This window comes from Anabrus simplex, chromosome 11 (assembly GCF_040414725.1).
Source record: "Anabrus simplex isolate iqAnaSimp1 chromosome 11, ASM4041472v1, whole genome shotgun sequence".
NCBI classification, from domain to species: domain Eukaryota; kingdom Metazoa; phylum Arthropoda; class Insecta; order Orthoptera; family Tettigoniidae; genus Anabrus; species Anabrus simplex.
In genome coordinates, this window is record NC_090275.1 from 36,401,903 (window position 1) to 36,426,924 (window position 25,022).

General features: G+C 37.3%; 1 protein-coding gene across 5 annotated transcripts in view; it reads left to right on the plus strand.

Moving 5' to 3' along the window:
• sdt (stardust) overlaps positions 1–25,022 on the plus strand; it is an 851,212-nt gene that overhangs the window by 682,582 nt on the left and 143,608 nt on the right. For all 5 annotated transcript variants that reach the window (XM_067155496.2, XM_067155497.2, XM_067155493.2 and 2 more), the window contains one exon: positions 4,404–4,827. In XM_067155496.2, the coding sequence (XP_067011597.2) occupies positions 4,404–4,827 (424 nt within the window). The remainder of the gene's footprint in view (positions 1–4,403; positions 4,828–25,022) is intronic.

A 25,022-nucleotide genomic window follows, 5' to 3' on the forward strand; every position in this document is an offset into this window, starting at 1 on the left:
GCAGACTGATTTTTCTACAGATTGTACATACTTATTCTTTCTCGGTATCTTATCCCGATCATCAAATAGCTAGATCCACTCAACATTATCGAATTACTTTTCTAGATCTACGAATGCCATGTACGTGGGCTTGTCCTTCTTAATTCGACCCTCTAAGATCAAACGTGATGTCAGAATTGCTTCACGTGTTCCTACATTTCTTCTGAAGTCAAACTGATCTGCCCCCAGCTAAGCTTCAACTTGTCTTTCCATTCTTCTACAAATAATTCGTGCTAAAATTTTGCAACCGTGAAATGCTAAATTGGTGCGGTAGTTTTCACACTTGTCAGTACGTGCTTCGTTTGTATTAGGTGTAACAACTTTTGTCTAAAATCAAATGGTACTTCTCCTGTATCATACCTAACCTCGCATGCTGGTTTCTCCTTAGGTAGTCATCATTAACGGAACTCGACAAACCAAATTATTGGTTGACACTCAAAGCGACCTTGTATAAATTAATATTGACCCCCTGGCTACTACACGAATCACATTCAGACCAATTCGCAGAAGTTCACATCCAAGAACCCAACAGCCAGCAACTTGAAACTCAAAAATGCTTGGATACAAAAGAGAAGGCGAGGGAAGATTGATACACACAGCTCGAGACACCGAGACCTGCATCGTCAACAGAGCTAAGGGATGGGAAAGGGCTAGGAGTGGGAAGGAAACGACTGTGACCATAATGTAGGTATAACCCGAGCATTTGACTGATGTGAAAATGGGAAATCACAAAACTATCTTCAGGGCTGCCGACAGTGGGGTTCGAACCCACTCTCCCGGCTGACAACTGGTTGCACCTAACAACATGGTCAACTCGCTCGGCGTGATAAGAATCGAAAGCTATGAAAAACTTCCTTTTTTACAAGATGTTAGAGACGTATAGGCTTTAAAACTATTTTCAAGTGTTTAATTAATAAATGTAAATCGATGTAAAATTAGCGAAAGAAGAATTGTTTTATTTCAAATGCACTATATCTTTCAAAATTATTTAAAATATGTTATATTTATCAAAATATTTATTATGCATCAAAATATGTAAAAATATGCAACTTTAAACTCCTGGAATAATGGTCCTTTTAGTGTGATTCGCCGACATTTTAGCTTTACTTATGCCTACATATATGGGAGCGGAATATGTAATTGCATATAATCCGGGCTCTACTCATCACCTTTGAAGAAAGTTATATATCCCGAAAATGGCCTCACCGATAGTGATTCGTTTATAAGGAAACTCCTGAGCTGAAGGTAACAGCACATTGAGCATACTTGGTAAGGTGAGGATGTTGAAGTCCGCCGTTCTCACATCGCTATTGCAGAACTTCTGTTTGATGGTTATTATTCGCGCATTATCCTCGTTAACGGGCGGCACGTCAAGCAACCCAGGTTCGCGTCTCCTACAGAGTTCGAAAAAATGAGTTGTTGCCATTTGTCATTGTATCTTCATGGAATCATGTGATTGTTAACCAGAAATCTAAATGGACGCCTTGGACGCAGTTGTTGCGAACACCGCTATAAACTCCTGAAATATTGCAACGTTCACTCCACGTGGAGTAGACATACAAACGTCAATATGCTGCTGGAGAAACCTCGATGGACTCGATGAAGTACAAGGAGAAGTTGTTGCGAACACCGCTATAAACTCCTGAAATATTGCAACGTTCACTCCACGTCGAGTAGACATACAAACGTCAGTATGCTGCTGCAGAAACCCCAATGAACACGATGAAGAACAAGCAGAAATTGTTGCCAACACCGCTATAAACTCCTTAAACATTGCAACGTTCACTCCACGTGGAGTAGACATACAAACGTCAGTGTGCTGCTGCAGAAATCTCAATGAACACGATGAAGAACAAGCAGAAATTGTTGCCAACACCGCTATAAACTCCTTAAACATTGCAACGTTCACTCCACGTGGAGTAGACATACAAACGTCAGTGTGCTGCTGCGGAAATCTCAATGAACACGATGAACAAGCAGAATTTGTTGCGAACACCGCTATAAACTCCTGAAATATTGCAACGTTCACTCCACGTGGAGTAAACATATAAACGTCAGTGTGCTGCTGCGGAAATCTCAATGAACACGATGAACAAGCAGAATTTGTTGCGAACACCGCTATAAACTCCTGAAATATTGCAACGTTCACTCCACGTCGAGTAGACATGCAAACGTCAATTTGCTGCTGGAGAAACCTCGATGTACTCGATGAAGTACAAGCAGAAGTTGTTCACTCCACGTGGAGTAAACATACGGACGTCAATATGCTGCTGCAGAAATCTCAATGAACACGATGAAGAACAAGCAAAACTTGTTGCGAACACCGCTATAAACTCCTTAAACATTGCAACGTTCACTCCACGTGGAGTAAACATACGAATGGCAACATGATGTCTGCATCACTGCTATTGGAGAACAAGACAAAAGAACACAGCTTATTCGTGCGGTGAGGAGAAATACGTCCCGCTCTTCTACCATCATTGTCGCTTGCAGTCCCGGTCGCTAACGAGTACAGTGTACCCGTAAGACTACTCACGCCCAGTTTCAACTCAATGTTACATTTTACTTACTACATGTTAACTAACAATTGTTATTAACTTAACACTTCGGTTAAAAGTCTCCTGTTTCAGGAACACATTTTCAACATTTGTTACGAAACAATTGTTAAAGACAAATTAACACGTTTCCATAAGATTTCTGAACGCGTTTGGCAGTGAGTCTTTTGTTTCTTTAGACCCTATATAAACCGCCCAGAGCGGAGTATTGGAATTGTATTTGATCACACATGGTTGACATTAGTATAAGATTTGGTTAACGGAGACTTCGAAGACGTAAACCTGTGCAATAAGAGGCAACAAAAGCGTTATTATTTATTATAATAATGAATACGAGACGAACGTTACAATATCTTTAATTTGAAAGTATGTCGGTGTGCTTAAAAATAAAGGAATGAACGGTTATATAACAACATTCAATACTCTTATATGAGCGCAGTCCAAGGCTCGTACAGCACCGGGAAAATGTTATATTGATATACTTCTTGGATGATTTTCGGATACTGTTTTACTGCGGGAAAAGTAATGCAATATCTTGCTAATGCAGCGGAAATTCTTTGCACAATTCTAAACTGTCTTGTCTTACACTCATGAGCGTAGTCGCTCACAATTACATGAAGAGTATGAAGCATAATATCTATAAACTACTCCTGCACTGGAGACATAAATTGCAATATGTGGGGAAACTCTAAGCTATTTTCAATTTCTTCTATTATCTTGTACACTATGGATTTAGTAATTAGGTACCCATTTTTGTAGGAAACTTTCTTCTGACAACTCTAAAAAGACATTTCTTCTTAGTATGGGTTATCTTTTGCCTTCTTAAACTTACTTCTTCTACAGTCGGCGTCAGCTCAAGTCCTAAGCGGTCCCTTCGATGTTATACCAGTAGTCAAGTGAAGAACTGAGGGAAATATCCTTCCGCGTGTCAACACTTCCCTGCGTTCTCTTTCTCCATCCCGGTTCTCGTTCTGAATCTGGCGGGTAATGTAAACGGCTTTTATATAATATGTATTCTCAAATTAGGTCCAGATAAGTGTGAATTTCTAACAATGGAAGTAGCATTCTTAGGACATGTGATTACTAAGGACGGTGTTCAGCCCGATGACCGAAAGGTTCAGGCAGTAAGAGAATATCCTCAGCCTACCACCACGAAACAGCTGAAAGGATTTTTAGGCTTGTCAGGCTATTATTGTAGGTTAATTCCAAACTACAGTAAGATAGCGAAACCACTGTATGAGCTACTTAAGAAAGAAGTACCGTACGAATGGACGGAGAGGCAAGAGCATGCCTTCCAAATTCAAGACCCTTATGTTTCTTATTTTACCTTGAAATCTCTTCTTAATATTATTCTTATTACTTTGGCTTCACTGCCATCATCTAGATATAAATATTTACTCTTATTTTCCCCTTTTAATATTAGCACACGTCTCAGTGACATTATTCTTCCTACGTTCCTGAACACAGGTTCGATCCTCGGAAGAGTGATAGTCCTGAGCCCCAAACTGGGGCGGACACGACAGTATAACATCAAAGGGTCCGCTTAGGAGTTCAGTTGACTCCCAGTATAGATGCTGTCATTGTGACATTTTAACAGCTCTCAAGAGGTTTAACACAGGGCTGGTGTCATGTCATAACACAAGTATTAACAATTTGTTAGTGTTAACAATTTTGTTAAGTTGTGTGTTAAGTCTATTTAACAGCAGTGTTTAACATTTAACATTGGTTGAAAAAACCGGGCCTCAGTGTATTTTATTGTGTTTCTAACAGTAGGAGGCAATGTTCTTGATTAGTGATGTTTGTTTCCAGGCCGAGACGGCGGAGCGGCAGCAATATCGTAGTGGTGGAGGCGGGCGGCGCCCAGGACAAGCCCGTGCCGGACGATGACATGATGATGATGACGTTAGACAATGGTCCACACCGGGAGATGGCCGTCGATGTACCGGACTCGTTCATTGCCCGGAGCAAGACGCCGCCCCGCTACCCACCACCCCGACCGCAGACCAGGTTACCGACCACGACAACATCACCCCCTGGTCTGAACGGCTCGGTGACCGCCCCGAAACCCGTACCGCCCCCACGGGACCATCTCCGTATCGAGAGAGACGGCCGGCTGGTGAACAGGGCGCCCGCACCACAGGTGCCTGCCAGAACGGTCATCAACAACAACAATAACAACAACACGGAGAGAGAGCCAACCAAGGAACAGCTCGACAGCATCCGCAAGTTCCAGGTAAGAACCTTCACATTCCTCTCGAGACCACTGTCTAGTCGAGTTGGCCGTGCGCGTAGAGGCGCGCGGCTGTGAGCTTGTATCCGGGAGATAGTAAGTTCGAATCCCACTATCGGCAGCCCAGAAAATGGTTTTCCGTGGTTTCCCATTTTCATACCAGGCAAATGCTGGGTCTGTACCTTAATTAAGGCCACGGCCGCTTCCTTCCAACTTTCCTATCCCATCGTCGCCATAAGACCTATCTGTGTCGATGCGACGTAAAGCCCCTAGCAAAAAAAAAAAAAAAAAAGACCTGTCTAGTCACAGGATAATACATAGGAAGGACCTCGCCTAAGTTGATGAGGAGGTCCGAATTCTTTGAGGCAACAAGTTTTCGTCTTAAAACAAGACTCTCAAGTTCTCGAGGTTGAAAATAGAATAGAATACTCCCACCCCGAAGTTCCGGATTACCCGAAACTGGCACTCATTTATTGCTGTCCATTATTTGAGAGAGACAAATTCATTTATTTCTGCTTCCTCCATTTGGTGGCTGCTAAAAAAAAGACAACGCTTACATGAAAAGTTAATTAATAACTACAAGGGTTGTATAAAATGTGTCTATAAATGATCGGTATACCATATTAAAGCCTACTTATTACTTAATAAAAATCGTATCAATCAATAATTTTGAAATCCATGAGGAATTCCTTATAGTACAAAGATATAGCTAGGAGTATAAAGGACTATTGTTAACGATCCTTTCAGGGCTGATAACTCATTGTTTTTAGTTATCCAAATTATATTTCTTACAAAAGTTATGAACTGAGTGAGTAATAGTGCCTCTTGCTCCTATCATCAATCCTAAAACATCTATGGAGTCCAGATGATATTTCTCAGCGCAATATGGAATTGTAGGTTCATATATATCACATTTTTCCTTGTGTACATCATGTGGTTGAGTGGATGATGCCTCGGTTCTAATTATGGGGTCTATTATGAACGCTTTACTTGAGCTCAGTGGTATAGCTATCATGTCAAACCGGCGGCTTGACTTAGCCTAAGACAATTCATGTACCTCCTCGTAGACTGTATAATGCTTTCCGTCTAGGGCTTCAGCAATCATAGATCTTATACGATGAATTCCGTTTGATAGTGATTGATTTGATTTTCTTTAATACATTAATTAATCTATTACTACAGAGGTGTGAAAATTGTTAGACTCAAACATAGTTTGTTTCAGTTTTAGTTTTCGCCCTCACTTGTCTTTCTAATATGTTCCATGGAACTCCCTGTCTTTCAGTCAAATATTCATCCAACTTACTAAACTTTGCGAAATACTGTATTATTCCTATATTTTTAAAAGTATGTTGAGATTAAATATTTCTGTTTGGTCTGTTGCTAATCCTAAACCATTTTGCAAGAGTTTGGATAGCAAATGATACAAAGCAGAGCGAATTATACCAGCGCTCAAGTAAAGCAAAATATCACAAAACTACTTTGTTATTCGATTTTAGCTAATTACACTCAAAATAGAAATTAGAAATCCTGAACAGTGGAATTTAATATTGAAAGAGGAGTCTATGGACTATAACACCGTCACTGTTGTAAATGAGAGAAAATATAATTTTTCTTCTATAATTCGTTTTAAACAGACAAGAAGTAACATGCAAAAGAACTCCGCTGCAGCACAAAAATATTTTTATGGAAAGGAAATATTTTAAAATATGTGTTGAGTCTAATAATTTTCACACCTATGTACACTCTCTCTCTCTCTCACACACACACACACACACACACACACACACACACACACACACACACACACACACACACACACACACACACACACACACACACACACACACAAAATTGTGAGCATAGTGATCTCCGAGGAGGCTATTGTTCATTTGTTTCAAACTCTTGCGGTCTTCGGCCAGACGTACTGCACTAAATATTTTCAACCCATCTTGATGATGTTCGGCCGAGTGGGAACTCGTCCACGACCTCTCCTGCCGAGAACATTTCCAAGAATGATTAGTAGGATAATTATTTTACTTCAGCAGCTCAAGAAAGGTTTAAATATTATGCATGCAAAGTTTCTTGGGTCTGATTTGAGTATTTTCTCAGAAAAAGTTACATCAGGTGAGGGAATTTTTAACAATATGTTTAAAAAATATTATATTTATGTTTTTGTGACACAAAATATTCAACATAGAAGCTTCATATTCTACCCAAATAATAGCAACGTATAGATAACGCTACTGATCTAGTATACACATAGATGAACAAATAATTCTGAATGTATTCTGAATATACCAAAAGAATATTCAAGGAAATACCTCTTTTAGTTTCTGAGATATGTAATAAAATATCGGAAGTTGCATTTTTCTATCTTTTCACACTTCCAGGTTCCCTTAAAATCAGATGTTAAATGCTATTTCTATATGTCATTCATAACACTTATACAGAATTATTTCTCAAAATACCAACAGAACTCAATAGCCACCAGAGCCTAAGCAGCTCATATTACTGTGCGAAATTGGATGTTATTGTACCACTAGCTCCAACCATAAGACCCACTACTTCTATAGATATTAATTTAAATTTTGTTTTGTAGTATGGAACTGTGAGTTCATAGGCGTCACATTTCTCTTTATGAACATCCGCTGGTTGCGTTTCGGAGGCCTCTGTTCTTAGCTTGAAAGTCCCATTGAGAGGCTTAAAAGACCTAGTTAAATATCGTCTAACATTCGTTGCTATACCCCAATTTCTTTCTTGGAATACTCTTCTTTAGAATATTGTTTATCGATTTTGTAGCCCTGTTTAAATAATACGTTTTTCATTTCTTTTACCGCCGTCTTGTCGTTATTTATCCGAGTGCATATGGACTCAGTCGTACATAAACTATAGCCGTCGCAGAAGATTACTTTCTTTTAAAATCCCCTTGTTTGAGATAGGATGAACATACTGTGTAAGTGTTAGGGTTCGAGTATCATCTCTTAGGCCACCGGGCATTCATATCGTCGCGTTTGGAGAATGTATAAAATAAAATATTTCTGTGCCGACCAATTTTCGTGGGGTTGAGTGTGCATTGTTGACTTTGTGCGGTCAGAATGCCTCTTCAAAATAGAGTTTATGCTAAGTGCGTAGGAGGGCCTGGGAGAAAGAGATTATGTATGTAATTACTGTAGATAGCATGATGTAAGATATTCAGAAACCAGTGTAGGTGATAATAGCGATAGCGGAAACCAGTGCACACATCACAGTGATAATAGGGACAGGTTATGTTCTCAAAGTGTAAATGTTTGTGTTGTCCCAAAACGAAAGCCCTCTAATGCTGATATGTGTGTAAATAGTGTTTGAGACTGCATAACACCAGTTAACGATCGTTGTATCGGAACATTGTACTTAATACTGACCCGCAGCAAGTTCTTGTTCGTAATTTTGTAAAGTGCATCATTTGCTATGAGGTCAGTGAAATGAGGATAAATTATTTCAAAACAACGTATTGTAATACAAAAGTATTTTTTCTCAAAAACAACATGGCATAAAAATACAAACATTTCACTGCTTGTTTGACTGATTTAAACACAAATTATCGCTTTTTGTTTTCAATATTTAATGTCAATATAACATTTTCCTGGTGTATTTTATTAGAAAAAATGAAATATATACAAACATTTAAAAAAATGCGTATTGATTAACCTTTCAATTTCAGATTCATTAATAATGCAGCAAGGCAAAGAGCATTGTACATACATATTGTAGATTTACGAACTACCATCTCCCTTTGATGAGATCAAGAACTCAATAAAGAGATTCGCCATTTCCACATTCTTGACGCTCCCGTAAAAATGAAAAGCGCTGGGTCGCACACCAGTTAAGTGCCTCTTATTTTGAAATTTGTACTTTTGACCTCAAAATTGACCTCAGGAGGTTGACAGTCATATAAGTTCACTTCTTAGTGACATACCAAGGGTATCCGTCTGAACATAATAGTGTCTCCAGTTGGAATCTGTCTGTGTTTGTGCAGGCTAATTTTAAGAAACATCAAAGGAATTTTGATGCGGGTTTAACCATTGTATTTAACATTCATCTCTTACAAAGCGGAGCCGAGTAGTGACGGTTTTAGTAAAATAAATCAAGGAAGAAACTGCTATACGAGCTCTTTCCTTTCTTCCGCAGCTTAGACCCAAAATATATACGGAAGAATTGTTGTAACAATAATTGCAACCCCTTTTGTTTCCATTTATAATACTACTGATTCTACTTTACGTGAAATGAATAAAGTAATTATAATAATCTAAAATGTCCGCAATTGGGCGCCAGAGTTCACCAAATTGGATAGTTCGAATTTAGATAGAGCATGATAAACTTTCTCTTCTCTCCCAGGGCATGTGTTCTGGTACAACCGCTGCGGGCATTACTTAACCATCTGAAAGCGATTAAACGGGTGGAAAAATCACCAAGGTTATCTACCTCAAATAAAACCACCATAGTGGAATAAACTAGATATATTTCAACAGGATAAACCTAAACATAATATTGAACTCTGTGTTGTTATAATTATTTGTTTGAAGAATTATTTACCTCTTTAATTGAGAGTTAAGCTTTAAAACAAATACTTTTCAGAGGCAGTATTAATATTAATATTAATCTTTATGCTCAACCATGCCGAAATATAAATATTATATGCCAGAAAACTGAATCTTAATAAGGCTCATTATAGTTCAAGTTTTATTATGATACAGGTTCTCCTCCACCAAACAGATTTTCATTATGATACAGTTGTTTGACCAATTAGGTAAGGATAGCATCGCACCTGCGCTCAACGCACTAGCTTCGCACTTGTTTCCAAAATCAAACATGTCGGACACTCTAATTAACATTAATGCACCCTCTACTTCCAATATTCCACAACCACACGGAATATTCCCGCAAATTCACTTCACCAACTGTACACCAAACAATTTGTATTTGATATAAAGCTAGGTTTTGATAACCTTCTATCAAAGCTTTGAAAACACATGACATTGTCAAGGTCTCTGATCCACTCACGGAAATCAATAACCCAGCACATGTGCTCTGCGCTCTGTTCAGTAAACTCAACTGCCAAGCGACATCTCGACAGAAATTTATGAATATTTAAAAAATAGAGCTATAATTATCGTCGAGCTTAAACAGTCGTATGCAACTCGCCTATAATGCTTAATTATTGCCATTATAGGCTTGCTGCATAATGTACTATTATTTGAAATGCTTGTGTGTAAATATAAAAATGCTGCTTCTGTTAATAACGTTTTTATAAGTTGTAAAATTAAGATGACTGCTGTTCAGTGAAGGGTATTAAACAAATACTGTTCGAAAATGTTACTGAACATATGTGAATCGTTGGATCGTCTACAGTCAACAGATTGATATTTTGTGTGAAGTGAAAATATGCGTCGACTAGCCAGAGTTCCACAAGGTTCCCCAAGGTTTAGTTAATTATTTCTAGGATTCTCCCGAAACAAACAACCAACCACTCGTACACTTTCTTACGGTACATGGAAAAGTATAAAATCATGGATATATTTTTGGACTTAGACGAGGAGACAGCGAGGTATAACATGTAACTAATAGCTTACGTTCTTATAGCAACGTATAAATAACGCTGCTGACCTAGTATACAGACATGACGAGACTGGTTGTCATGGTTACAACGGTGTCCAGAAATTGATGATGCTAAATCCAGATAGAACCCAGTCCAAAAAACATGGATGTATGTATGTATGTATGTATGTTCAGTCCGTCAGCGATTCCGCTGGGGGGATCCTCAACAGCTCTGCCATTAGCTGTCATAGATGGCCTAGGCATCACTGAAGAGGCGTACTAGGGAAATGAGGAGTGAGCTAGTTTCCCGTTGCTTTCCTCACCGAGCCAGAATTGCTATTACATAATATGTCTGCCAAGCCCACTGAAATTCATGCACCAACCGACCCTATGAGCAACATTTTCACAACATATATAGCAGGGACTGGCTGCATAAGGATTGGCATTACTGGCATCGCTCATACCTCAGTCACTTTCATAATGTCAAAGCCAAGGATAAGACAGAGACAGATCTATGAAAGTAACAAAATTGCTCTAGCCTATACCAGAAGACTAAATGCACTGTAAACACTAGGTCCTGCCAGCAAAGGCATCCAAAAAACATATCCATGTTAAAAGTTGTAAAATATTGTATCAGGAACACTGCATGGCTGATATTTTCTTTCTCTACAAGTATGGCTGATATTTTCTTTCTCTACAAGTTGCTGTGTGAGCTGTCTTTACATAGCTGAGATGCTGGCAGCGCCAGAAATGCCGGTGACAAACGTAGAGCCCTCGAGCTCTCCATTATACAACACGCAACGCTACCAGGACACGAAAGTCTGCGAACGGATGTGATAAAGTATGGAATGAAAATGAGAAGACTATGAATACGAAATTACAATACTATCCGTCCCGTAGTTAAGTAGCTTGTTTCTGCCATTCTAGCTAAATGAAAGTGGTAGTCATTGAATAGGAGGATGTTTCATGGGACAAAAAGAAACCGATTTACCCTTTGCGAAAATCAATTGATCATAAATACGTCATCCGGTCATGGCCATCCATCAATGGCTGCTAATTTCAGATGCCAATTAGCCATAAGACACAGCCTGCACGGTTGCTAGGTAACAATACTTCACATCACTGGCTGCACGGTTACTAGGTTACACTTCCGTCACAAATTTTGTCGCGTTACGTTACATAAATTTTTGGATGGCCCAAGCCGTAAGAGATATTTATCTCAAAAAGCCACCATTAGTAATGGAACAAGTTGGTTTCTCTTTACAGTGCATTTACTGTTTAAACTACTAGAACTGACTTCTATTATCTGCAAAGAGCCTGGATGTAACTTGTCACTGAATACTTTACTATTACAAAGAGATATGGGCTGAGAGCTTTTCCTTCATCCAGGCCAACCCTAACGTCAAATTCATCTCTAGTTCCACATAAGCTTTTCACAGGTGTCAGACTTTCATTGTGCATATCATGGATAATGTTCATATACAGGTGTACGACACTTTTCTTCTTTAGTGCCCACCAAGGGACATCTCGTGGCACTCCGTCATAGACCTTCTCTAGATCTTTGAAGACCATATGACGATATTTTCTGTAGAGTCAGTACATTTGCATCAGCGACGTTAGAACAAAAAGACATCTACAGTCGACTTTTCAGACATAAAATAGGAATTGTTTTTCAATGACGCTGGTCTCTTCCCTTGGCGTCATTCCGACGACCCTATCTCAAAGCTTCATATCGTGGCTAACAGTTCCATCCCTCTGTAAATGTTTGCATTTCTCAGTGTCTTATCCGTTCTTGTAAATTGAGACAATGGTGCGTTTTCTTCTTTCCTGTGGGATCTTCTTACTCTCCAGGATCTTGCTGAAGAGGCGTGAAAACCACTGGATTCATTTTTCTTTTTTTTGCTAGATGCTTTACGTCGCACCGACACAGATAGGTCTTATGGCGACGATGAGATAGGAAAGGCCTAGGAGTTAGAAGGAAGCGGTCGTTGCCTTGATTAAGGCGCAGCCCCAGCATTTGCCTGGTGTGAAAATAGGAAACCACGGAAAACCATCTTCAGGGCTGCCGACAGCGGGATTCGAACCCACTATCTCCCGCATGCATGCTCACAGCCGCGTGCCCCTGACCGCACGGCCAACTCGCCCGCAATCACCTTTTAGACACTGTCATGCTCTTATAGGGATATTATCAGCTCCTGGAGCTTTAGAGTTTTCATTTTTTTACATAGCCATTTCTATCTCATCGCGAGATAATCAATCAGTCAATACTGATCTGCATTTAGAGCAGTCGCCCAAGTGACAGATTCCCTATCTGTTGTTTTCCTAGCCTTTTCTTAAAAGATTTCAAATAAATTGGAACATCTTCGTTGGTATGTTATTCTAATCCCTAACTCCCCTTCCTATAAGTGTGTTAATTTCAAAGTAAACATCCACATAGTTCTTTAAGGTTCTCCTCATTTAAAAGTGTCTGATAATGGTGATCATAACCTGAAGGATTGCGCATCAGAAACCTTGACCATTCGACGTAGATCACTAATTGAAGGAGCATGAAAGGAAAATTCTGAGGAAAATATTCGCCTCCAGTTTACGTCAAGGGAATCTGGATGAAAAGGAAACCTTTTGAGCTATATCGACTTTCTGGAAACATCTCTGATAATTTTAGGGAACGGATATTTAAATTCTTCGGTCACATTCCCAGAATGGACAGTGATAGATTGACCAAAATAATTCTCATCCTTGCCTTCTCACTAAAAAGAACAATACCAGTTAATTGAAACTGAAAGAAATATCCAGGTAATGAACGTCACAGGCGAAACTGTGCAGAAGAACATTAGTCCACAATCACCAATTTGCAGATTAACCCAGTATAAGGTTCAACCTGGACAGTTTAAAAATTTCGTGTGGCTATTTCTAGCCGGGTGCAGCCCTTGTAAGGCAGACCCTCCGATGAGGGTGGGCGGCATCTGCCATGTGTAGGTAACTGCGTGTTATTGTGGTGGAGGATAGTGTTATGTGTGGTGTGTGAGTTGCAGGGATGTTGGGGACAGCACAAAACACCCAGTCCCCGGGCCATTGGAATTAACCAATGAAGGTTAAAATCCCCGACCCGGCCGGGAATCGAAGCCGGGACCCTCTGAACCGAAGGCCAGTACGCTGACCATTCAGCCAACGAGTCGGACAACCTGGACAGTAGAACACAAGAACAATTTCAGCAAGAAGATGGAAGATATTTTGGGAAAAGTAGAAAGTGAACACAGCTAAGTAAGTTCAGTCGTGTTTGTTGATCGGGGGCAACGATGTTTATTATTATTATTATTATTATTATTATTATTATTATTATTATTATTATTATTATTATTATTATTATTATTATTATTATTATTATTAGAAGTGCAAGTAAATATCTGAGACATTGATATATGATTGTGGATTTGGAAGCGTACGACCTTTGATTATTTTTCGTAGCTATACGTAGAGAAACCTGCAGTGTATGGAGGCAATTCCTTAATTACTCCAATCCCGTTAAGTCTGCGAGGAAACCCTACAGAGAATAGCAGGTATGTGTGACGTCCAAAAGAAATCGATCATGATATTGAGCGATAGATTTATGTCGTCACTCGGTCGACTGCTCACAGCGTTCGGCACAGGACATAAACTGTATACACGTTAATGTGGAACTTGAGCTGTCACACCTGCCGGTGACGAGTTCAGTTGACATGTAACGTCAATAAATCACATCGGCTTTGAATATTTCTCACAAGAATTGAAAACACTTTCTCATAAGGGTGTTGTAGTTTGTCTCATTGGTCCATAGACTAGTCTGATGCATTGTACTCTGTCTTGTGCTAACCTTTTCGTTTCTACGTGACTACTGCATAATACATCTTCTCTGATCTGTTTGCCATATTCATAGCTTGGTCGTCCGACTCGTTGGCTGAATGGGCAGCGTACTGGCCTTCGGTTTAGGGGGTCCCGGGTTCGATTCTCGGCCGGATCGGGGATTTTAACCTTCATTGGTTAATTCCAAAGGCCCGGGGGCTGGGTGTTTGTGCTGTCCCCAACATCCCTGCAATTCACACACCACACTATCCTCCACCACAATAACACGCAGTTACTTACATATGGCAGATACCGCCCACCCTCATCGGAGGGTCTGCCTTACAAGGGCTGCACTCGGCTAGAAATAGCGTTCTTCTCCCATTCAATTTCCTCAAATAGTAACTGAGTAAGACCTGAGTGTCTCAAGACATGTCCTATGAATTTATTTCTTCCAGTCAAATTTCGCCAAACAGTTCTCCTCTCACAGAATCTATTCACAGTCCTTCCACTTGACATTACATTTACAAGTGGCCTGTGCCAGGTGGCAGATTCCCTGTTAGTTGTTTTGCTAGCCTAAACAGTTTATTTGGATGAGGAGTTCGAGGATAATATCGAAATATTTATTTCATCTTAAGGAGTTGTGTTTTTCTGCCGCGGACTATAACATAAAATCGCTTGTAGAGGGCAACCGGTTCGAAATAGGTATATACCATCGCGGACTTTTTTGTAGAGGTTTCTATGCTCTACTGTACAATTCGTACGCTTACACTTGGGGTCTATCGCTGACGGTTCACGCAGCGTAAGCCAAGAAAGCAAGTGACGGACCGACCGACATCGAACCTGCCAAGTTGGGCGAAGAAGGCCAGCGCTCTACCATGGTCGGTCCCTTGCTTTCTTGGCTTTCGCTGCCTGAACCGTCAACGATAGACCCCAAATGTAAGCGTACGAATTGTAGAGCATAAAAACCTCTACAAAAAAGTCCGCGATGGTATATGCCTATTTCGAACCGGTCGCCCTCTACAAGCGATTTTATGTTACAGTCCGCGGCAGAAAAACATAACTCCTTAAGACGAAATAAATATTTCGATATTATCCTCGAACTCCTCATCGAAATAAACTGTTTGACTTCCTCCGCTCTTTCATAAGGATTACAATAACCTTGTCAGGACATTATTTGCATGAATGGTTCAGAAGTTGTGACCATTTTAGACTGTAGTGGTAATTCGTTCCCTGTTGTCTGCTAGCAAGTTGCCTCTACCTCGCCGCTAGAGGTGCTAGTGTCGCTCCAGCTGTCAAGTGGATGAACCTTCCTCGTATTAGAGCTTCGCGACTGTATATATTAAACTGTGGTATTATTTGAAGTGATTGTACATACTGTATACGAGTTGATTATGTGTGTAAGTACAGAAGATATTATGAGTAGAATTTCGTACTACTCTCTTCGAAATATATACTTTACCCGAAGAGCCCTCGCGAGAACTTACTACTGGCCTTGCAGCCACAGGCAACTTGCTGAAGACATGGCAGAGGGAGCATAATAAAACTTCGCCTCGGGAGTCCAAAAACCAGCCAGTCCCTTGCCACGCGTTCGCCTTTTTTTCAAGGTGCGATTCAAAACAGGACGAGTAAATGCGTTACCCTTGAGGCCACATGGAAACTGGAACTCTCTGGGGAGTGGTTTAGATCCACGAAGAACTATCAGTTCATTAGAAAACGGCAATGTTTTTAATGTCCCGATATCAATGTAAAAAGTTGTAGACGGTGCTGCACATAACGTAATAGCTGAAGACCTACTAGAAGCACTGGAGGGTTAAAATTGTATAATACAGTAAAATCTACCCTCAGCGGAAACCCAAGGGACCGGAAATTTTTTCCACTTTATGCAGGATACCGTTCCATTAAGGTGGTTAAAAAGTAAAATAAATTATAAGTGCATACCTCCGTTAGATAATCCAGCAGTAGATTTCCGTAATTTTGTGCTGTAGTAGATACAATAATAATCATCATCATCATCGTACAACCCCTCCAGCGTGCCAGGTAGGATGGTGTTGAACGAGCCTTCGCCATCGCTGTCTATCTCACCACTGACTCTAAGTTCCCTCTTCTTCTCTCCACATCCTCTCTCTGTTGGTGTAGCCATCTCTTTCTAGGTACTTCTTCCCTCAACTCTTCTTTCTAAGCATGCATGTGGTATTCTTGTGCCAGACATTCACTTTACATGTCCATACCATATTATGCCTGTTGCTCACGGTAAAATTTTCTTTCAAATTTATTGTACAATAATTTAATTTTATAAAATTTCTGTTGCTCACGGTCAACGGTCAGTTTTATAAAACCTTTGATAAAACTTTTCATAAAATAGGACATGTTCTATTCCGAAAAATTAATTTTACGAAACGAACCAATCAGCGAAGCTGACATCACGATGATGCTGGCGCTACGTCGTGAGAAGATTGTGAAGCTCGATTGTAAACGAACACTTCTTTATAAACTGGCAGGACCCGGGTGGACTAAGGAAGCTGTTAGTGTTTTACTGACGAATACCAGAAATATCCTTGTTTGTGCGAAGTTAAAACGCCACTTTACCACAACAGAAATGCAAGAAGAGAGGCAAAAAACACAATCGCCGAATTCCTATATGAATACTGGTCTTCTAACCTCAACTAATTTTCCTCTACCTTCTTCTCTTCTTTTGATCCAATCCCGAGTCCAGCATTTCCTGGCATTTCTTGTCTTCCTTTTTACCACTGTAAAACATATAATTGCCGCTAAAGCAGCAAGTTTTGCTTTGTTTGTTGGAGCCATACTCTCAAATACATTGTAAGTTGAACACAGCTGATTCTTGGTTTCAAAGTTTATCGATAGATGGCAGCACATACTCATCGTAGTTCAGAAGTAAGTTCATAGATGGCCATCCTGATGTTTCCACGGATTTTATAAAATAATTTTACCGTGAGCAACACAACTTGTTTTCACCAAATTTTTATAAAATTAATTGTACAACAAAATTTACGAAACATTTTACCGTGAGCAATAGGCATTAGTCTCTCTTATATGGAGTCCACTTCCATTCTGATGTCATCGTTCTTCACATGGTCCTTTCGTATTTTTGGAGAGTAGTTCGTAGAAACTTCAATTTCACATATTTGCAACTACCTTCTCTCTCTTTCAGTGTCCATGTTTCTAGACTGTATGTGAGAATGGACACAAAGTATGACTTATACAGAGCCATCTTGGTTCTCATGGACACTTTGTTATCCCAAAGTAGATATCTTACGAGGTTGTAGAAGTTGGAACTGCTAGACACTCTGCTTACTCTTTCTTTATCTGCGGTACCCCTGCTGGAAATCATACTCTCAAGGTATTTGAATACCTGTACTCATTGAATGTTTTCACTTTCAAGCTTTATGTGGCAGCCAGTATCTTTCCTACCCATTTTCAGTACAACAGTTTTTGTTGTACTAACTTTTATCTGATACTGTTTGAACTTGCTACCCATTTTGTCCAGCGTTGTTTGTACCTAAAACACCAATGTGTGTAGTTCTTCTTCTTGTTCGCTTTTCAGGTTTTTGAGCATACTGTCCATGACAGTAATGACTAGTTAATGGTGATGTAGTAGATATAATTATGCCACAATCACGCACTTATGTACACTAGTTCATCAGCGCTAACACAAATATGTTCTTGTTTAGAACCTCCTCACGTTGTACGGTAGTACAGTTTATATACTTATTTAATACAGATTCCATGTTTTATAGAAATAACACCGATTGTAATACTGCACAGTATTGTCATTTATTTCTTCCAGCAATCCAGAATTGTACGCTGGATACAACTATCTCTGGTAGCACGGTTCTCAATTAAAAATGCGGGCGTGGCAAATCATGTCGAACAATTTCGTGCCATTTTTCGCTAGTGAAAAAGACTGAATGTCCTTTACGGCTGACAGGGCATGTCGGTAGGACTTCACGTTACATAAACCATCTTCTTCGTTCTCGTCATCACATCGCTATCAATTTCTGTTTTCTTTTCTGGAGGTGATGGGTGACGAACTCTGCGATGTTTTCTAACGCCACCTCTGTCTCAACTTGTAGATCAATGGCCACATAATATTCTGCATTGACATTATCATGATTACACTGTTCGCGACTGCTTGCCCGATCCAAATTACAGCATCGAGCACAGAGACACACATTTCCTGGCCAAATGCTATCCATCGTAAATCGATTCGAAATTTCCAGGCACTGAAAAAGGTCAGGAAGGAAATGTACATAGTTGTTTTCTTTCGTTATAGTAGCAAAATTAGGCCGCTCAAGTTGACAGTGTATAGAACGATTATAAAACCTGTAGTTATGTATGGATCGGAAACATGAACAATTACACAACAAATTAGAAATACTTTGGATGCATGGGGACGAAAAGTGCTGAGGAAGATATATGGTGCAGTATACGTGAAGGGTGGCTGGAGAATTAGGACCAACAAAGAGCTGTATGAACTCTATAAGGCCGGGCTGAGTGGCTCAGGCGGTTGAGGCGCTGGCCTTCTGACCCCAACATGGCAGGTTCGATCCTGGCTCAGTCCGGTGGTATTTGAAGGTGCTCAAATATGTCAGTCTCGTGTCGGTAGATTTACGGGCACGTAAAAGAACTCCTGAGGGACAAAATTCCGGCACCTCGGCGTCTCCGAAAACCGAAAATGTAGTTAGTTAATCCGAGGGAAGTCGTTCTGTGGGACGACCAAGATTACGATGGCTGGACGATATAGAGGCGGATTTGAGAAGACTAGGAATACAGAACTGGAGAAGGCTGGCCGCTTCGTGAGACGACTGGAGGAGGTAAGTGATCGACAAGGCCCATGTCCTTCAAAGACTGTAGCGCCGAATAAGTATAGTAGCAAAATTGATACTGAAAACTTGAAATGTCGAGGTCCTTCATGGGATAAGAAGCCAAAAAAAAAAGGTTACTTATTATAAAACAAAGGAAAACACAATACATAGGGCATGTTATGAGGGGCGAGCGGCATCAATTATTATAGCTAATTAATCTAATTATTGAAGGAAAGATACAAGCGAAACGGGGAAATTTATGGCTAAAGGACATTCGAAGGTGGCACAGATGTGCATCAGAAGAACCTTTTCATTTTTCATTGTCTAGATCAGAGCTGGCTGCGTGGATCACCAACATTCGTATGGAGACGGCTTCTTAAAAAGGAGAAGAAGAAGAAGAAGAAGAAGAAGAAGAAGAAAAGAAGCTCAAAATTACCTTGCGTTCCACCGTCAGACAGGTCCAGCTAAATACAGGTAAATATACATGAATATTAAATCATAATTCACACGACCGGGAAAATTTTCCGATATGGACAGTTCTCCGGTCCCTGAAGGTTCCGCTAAAGGCACGTTTCACTGTATTATTTCTTAACTCGAAACGATAATTTGATTCTCGCTTATCTTGCACTTCACGCATGGGAGTAGAGCCATTACGTAGTAGATCCAGGTCTACTGCACTTCGCCTTCGTTGCGAACTTCGCTTCTTTGACCGAAGATTACTTTGCACTATCTGCTCACGAATTCTCGCCTTCTTCAACACAAAACTAAAGCTATCAAAATGTACTTTCTCCTTTCTTAGATAATGAGATAATGCGTCTCTTGTCTCCTCCTTTCTTTTGTGTAGACCAGATTTATGACAACTCATTATTCTAATCAGGTACAGGTAATCAGCAAACACATTACACAACTAACGGCTAACGTTTAACATTAGCATGCAGATGCACGCTAACTAGATTAGTTTGTGAACTAGCCAAGATGATGTTATACGTGAATTGTTCGCTGTTGCCAACAACAGATTACCAAGTCAAGAAACTGACGGACGCTGAGCGTTGTATTAGTATTCTCTTATCACGTTCGAAGGCATAGCAAATTAAGTAAGTTACCGGCAGTGCATATTTTGTGAAATTATGTTTAAAATATGCTTAATTGTTGATAATTACACAAATGTCGGAAGTAAAAATTATTGTCGGTGCTCAGTTAAATACCTTGAATTATTCTGATTTACTATCGATATCTAGTAAGATGCAACACAATCTGCTTTATCGTCCATATTTAGTGAAATAATGTTAAATAATGTGCTTCAATGTCGATATATATTTAAATATTGGAAGTAATATTTACTGTCGATAATTAGTAGCACGTGAAGTAATCGGTTTTACAGTCGATACTTAGTGAAATAATGTTAAGTAATATGTTTTATTGTCGATATTTACGAAAATATTCGAAGTAAAATTTACTGTCGATATTTAGTAAACTAACTTGAATTATTCAGTTTTACTGTACATATTCAGTAAGATGTGAAATAATCTGGTTTAATGTCGGTATTTATGAAATACTGTTAAATAATATGCATCACTGCCGATATATATTTAAATACTGGAAGTAATATTTACTGTCGATATTTAGTAAAAACACATGAATCATTCTGATTTACTGCCGATATTTAGTGAAATAATGTTAAATAATATGTTTTATTGTCGAGATTTACGAAAAAATTCGAAGTAAAATTTACTGTCGATATTTAGTAAAAACACATTAATCACTCTGATTTACTGTCCATATTTAGTAGCACGTGAAGTAATCGGTTTTACTGTCGTTATTTAGTGAAATAATGATAAATAATAAGTTTTACTGTCGATATTTACGAAAATATTCGAAGTAAAATTTACTGTCGGTATTTAGTAAAAACACATTAATCATTCTGATTTACCGTCGATCTTTAGTAGCACGTGAAGTAATCGCCTTTACTGTCGATATTTACTGAAATAATATTACATAATATGTTTTATTGTTGATATTTACGAAAATATTCGAAGTAAAATTTAATGTCGATATTTAGTAAAAATATATTAATCATTCTGATTTACTGTCGATATTTAGTAGCACGTGAAGTAATCAGTTTTACTGTCGATATTTAGTGAAACAATGTTAACATGTTCTATTGTCCATATTTCCGAAAATATTCGAAGTAAAATTTACTGTCGACATTTAGTAAAAACATATTAATCATTCTGATTTTCTGTCGATATTTAGTAGCACGTGAAGTAATCGATTTTACCGTCGATATTTAGTATCACGTGAAGTAATCGGTTTTACTGTCGATATTTAGTGAAATAATGATAAATAATAAGTTTTACTGTCGATATTTACAAAAATATTCGAAGTAAAATTTACTGTCGATATTTAGTAAAAACACATTAATCATTCTGATTTACTGTCGATCTTTAGTAGCACGTGAAGTAATCGGCTTTAATGTCGAGATTTACTGAAATAATATTAAATAATATGTTTTATTGTCGATATTTCCGAAAATATTCGAAGTAAATTTACTGTCGATATTTAGTAAAAACACATTAATCAATCTTATTTACTGTCGATATTTAGTAGCACGTCAATTAATACGTTTTACTGTCAATATTTAGTGAAATAATGTTGAATATTATGTTTTATTGTCGATATTTACGAAAATATTCGAAGTAAAATTTACTGTCGATATTTAGTAAAACACATGAATCATTCTGATTTACTGTCGATATTTAGTGAAATAATGTTAAATAATATGTTTTATTGTCGATATTTACGAAAATATTCGAAGTAAAATTTACTGTCGGTATTTAGTAAAACACATTAATCACTCTGAGTTACTATCGATATGTGGTAGCACGTGAAGTAATTGGTTTTACTGTTGATTTTTAGTGAAATAATGTTAAGTAATATGTTTTATGGTCGAAATTTGCGAAAATATTCGAAGTAATATTTACTGTCGATATTTAGTAAAAACACATGGATCATTCTGATTTACTGTCGTTCTTTAGTAGCACGTGAAGTAATCGGCTTTACTGTCGATATTTACTGAAATAATATTAAATAATATGTTTTATTGTTGATATTTACGAAAATGTTCGAAGTAAAATTTACTGTCGATATTTAGTGAAATGTTAAATATGTTTTATTGTCGAGATTTACGAAAATTTTCGAAGTAAAATTTACTGTCGATATTTAGCAAAACCACATGGATGATTCTGATTTACTGTCGATCTTTACTAGCACGTGAAGTAATCGGCTTTACTGTCGATATTTAGTGAAATAATGATAAATAATAAATTTTTCTGTCGATATTTACGAAAATATTCCCAGTAAAATTTAATGTCTATATTTAGTAAAAATATATTAATCATTCTGATTTACTGTCGATATTTAGTAGCACGTGACGTAATCGGTTTTACTGTCGATATTTAGTGCAATAATATTAAATAATATGTTTTATTGTCGATGTTTACGAAAATATTCGAAGTAAAATTTACTGTCGATATTTAGTAAAAACACATTAATCATTCTGATTTACTGTCGATATTTAGTAATACGTGAAGTAATCGGTTGTACTGTCGATATTTACTGAAATAATGTTAAAAATGTTTTATTGTCGATACTTACGAAAATATTCGAAGTAAATTTTACGGGCGACATTTAGCAAAAACACATTAATCATTCTGATTTACTGTCGATATTTAGTAGCACGTGACGTAATCGGTTTTACTGTCGATATTTAGAGCAATAATATTAAGTAATATGTTTTATTGTCGATATTTACGGAAAAAAATCTAAGTAAAATTTACTGTCGATATTTAATAAAAACACATTAATCATTCTGATTTACTGTCGATATTTAGTAGCACGTGAAGTAATCGGTTTTACTGTCGATATTTAGTGAATCAATGTCTTATAATATGTTTCATTGTCGATATTTACGAAAATGTTCGAAGTAAAATTTACTGTCGATTTTTAGTAAAATAACTTGAATTGTTCAGATTTACTGTACATACTCAGTAAGATGTGAAATAATCTGGTTTAATGACGGTATTTATGAAATACTGTTAAAAATACGCATCACTGTCGATATATATTTAAATATTGGAAGTAATATTTACTGTCGATATTTAGTAAAACATATTAATCATTCTGATTTACTGTCGATATGTGGTAGCACGTGAAGTAATTGGTTTTACTGTCGATATTTAGTGAAATAATGTTAAATAATATGTTTTATTGTCGATATTTACGAAAATATTCGAAGTAAATTTACTGTCGATATTTAGTAAAAACACATTAATCAATCTTATTTACTGTCGATATTTAGTAGCACGTCAATTAATACGATTTACTGTCGATATTTAGTGAAATAATGTTAAATATTATGTTTTATTGTCGATATTTACGAAAATATTCGAAGTAAAATTTACTGTCGATATTTAGTAAAATAACTTGAATTATTCAGATTTACTGTACATATTCAGTAAGATGTGAAGTAAATTGGTTTGATGTCGGTATTTATGAAATACTGTTAAATAATATGCTTCACTGTCGATAAATATTTAAATATTGGAAGTAATATTTACTGTCGATATTTAGTAAAAACATACATCACTGATTTACTGTCGATATTTAGTGAAATAATATTAAATAATGTGTTTTATTGTCGATATTTATGAAAATATTCGAAGTAAAATTTCCTGTCGATATTTAGTAAAACACATTAATCACTCTGAGTTACTGTCGATATGTGGTAGCACGTGAAGTAATTGGTTTTACTGTCGATGTTTAGTGAAATAATGTTAAATAATATGTTTTATGATCGATATTTGCGAAAACATTCGAAGTAATATTTACTGTCGATATTTAGTAAAAACACATGGATCATTCTGATTTACTGTCGATCTTTAGTAGCACGTGAAGTAATCGGCTTTACTGTCGATATTTACTGAAATAATATTAAATAATATGTTTTATTGTTGATATTTACGAAAATATTCGAAGTAAAATTTACTGTCGATATTTAGTGAAATGTTAAATATGTTTTATTGTCGAGATTTACGAAAATATTCGAAGTAAAATTTACTGTCGATATTAGTAAAAACACATGGATGATTCTGATTTACTGTCGATCTTTACTAGCACGTGAAGTAATCGGCTTTACTGTCGATACTTACTGAAATAATATTAAATAATATGTTTTATTGTTGATATTTACGAAAATATTCGAAGTAAAATTTACTGTCGATATTTAGTAAAACACATTAATCATTCTGATTTACTGTCGATATTTAGTAGCACGTGAAGTAATCGGTTTTACTGTCGATATTTAGTGAAATAATGATAAATAATAAATAAGTTTACTGTCGTTATTTACGAAAATATTGGAAGTAAAATTTAATGTCGATATTTAGTAAAAACACATTAATCATTCTGATTTACTGTCGATATTTAGTAGCACGTGAAGTAAAAGGTTTTACTGTCGATATTTAGTGAAATAATGTGAAATAATATGTTTATTGTCGATATTTACGAAAATATTCGAAGTAAATTTACTGTCGATATTTAGTAGCACGTCAATTAATAAGTTTTACTGTCGATATTTAGTGAAATAATGTTAAATATTATGTTTTATTGTCGATATTTACGAAAATATTCGAAGTAAAATTTACTGTCGATATTTACTAAAATTACTTGAATTATTCAGATTTACTGTACATATTCAGTAAGATGTGAAATAAATTGGTTTAATGTCGGTATTTATGAAATACTGTTATATAATATGCTTCACTGTCGATATATATTTAAATATTGGAAGTAATATTGACTGTCGATATTTAGTAAAAACACATTAATCATTCTGATTTACTGTCGATATGTGGTAGCACGTGAAGTAATTGGTTTTACTGTCGATATTTAGTGAAATAATGTGAAATAATATGTTTATTG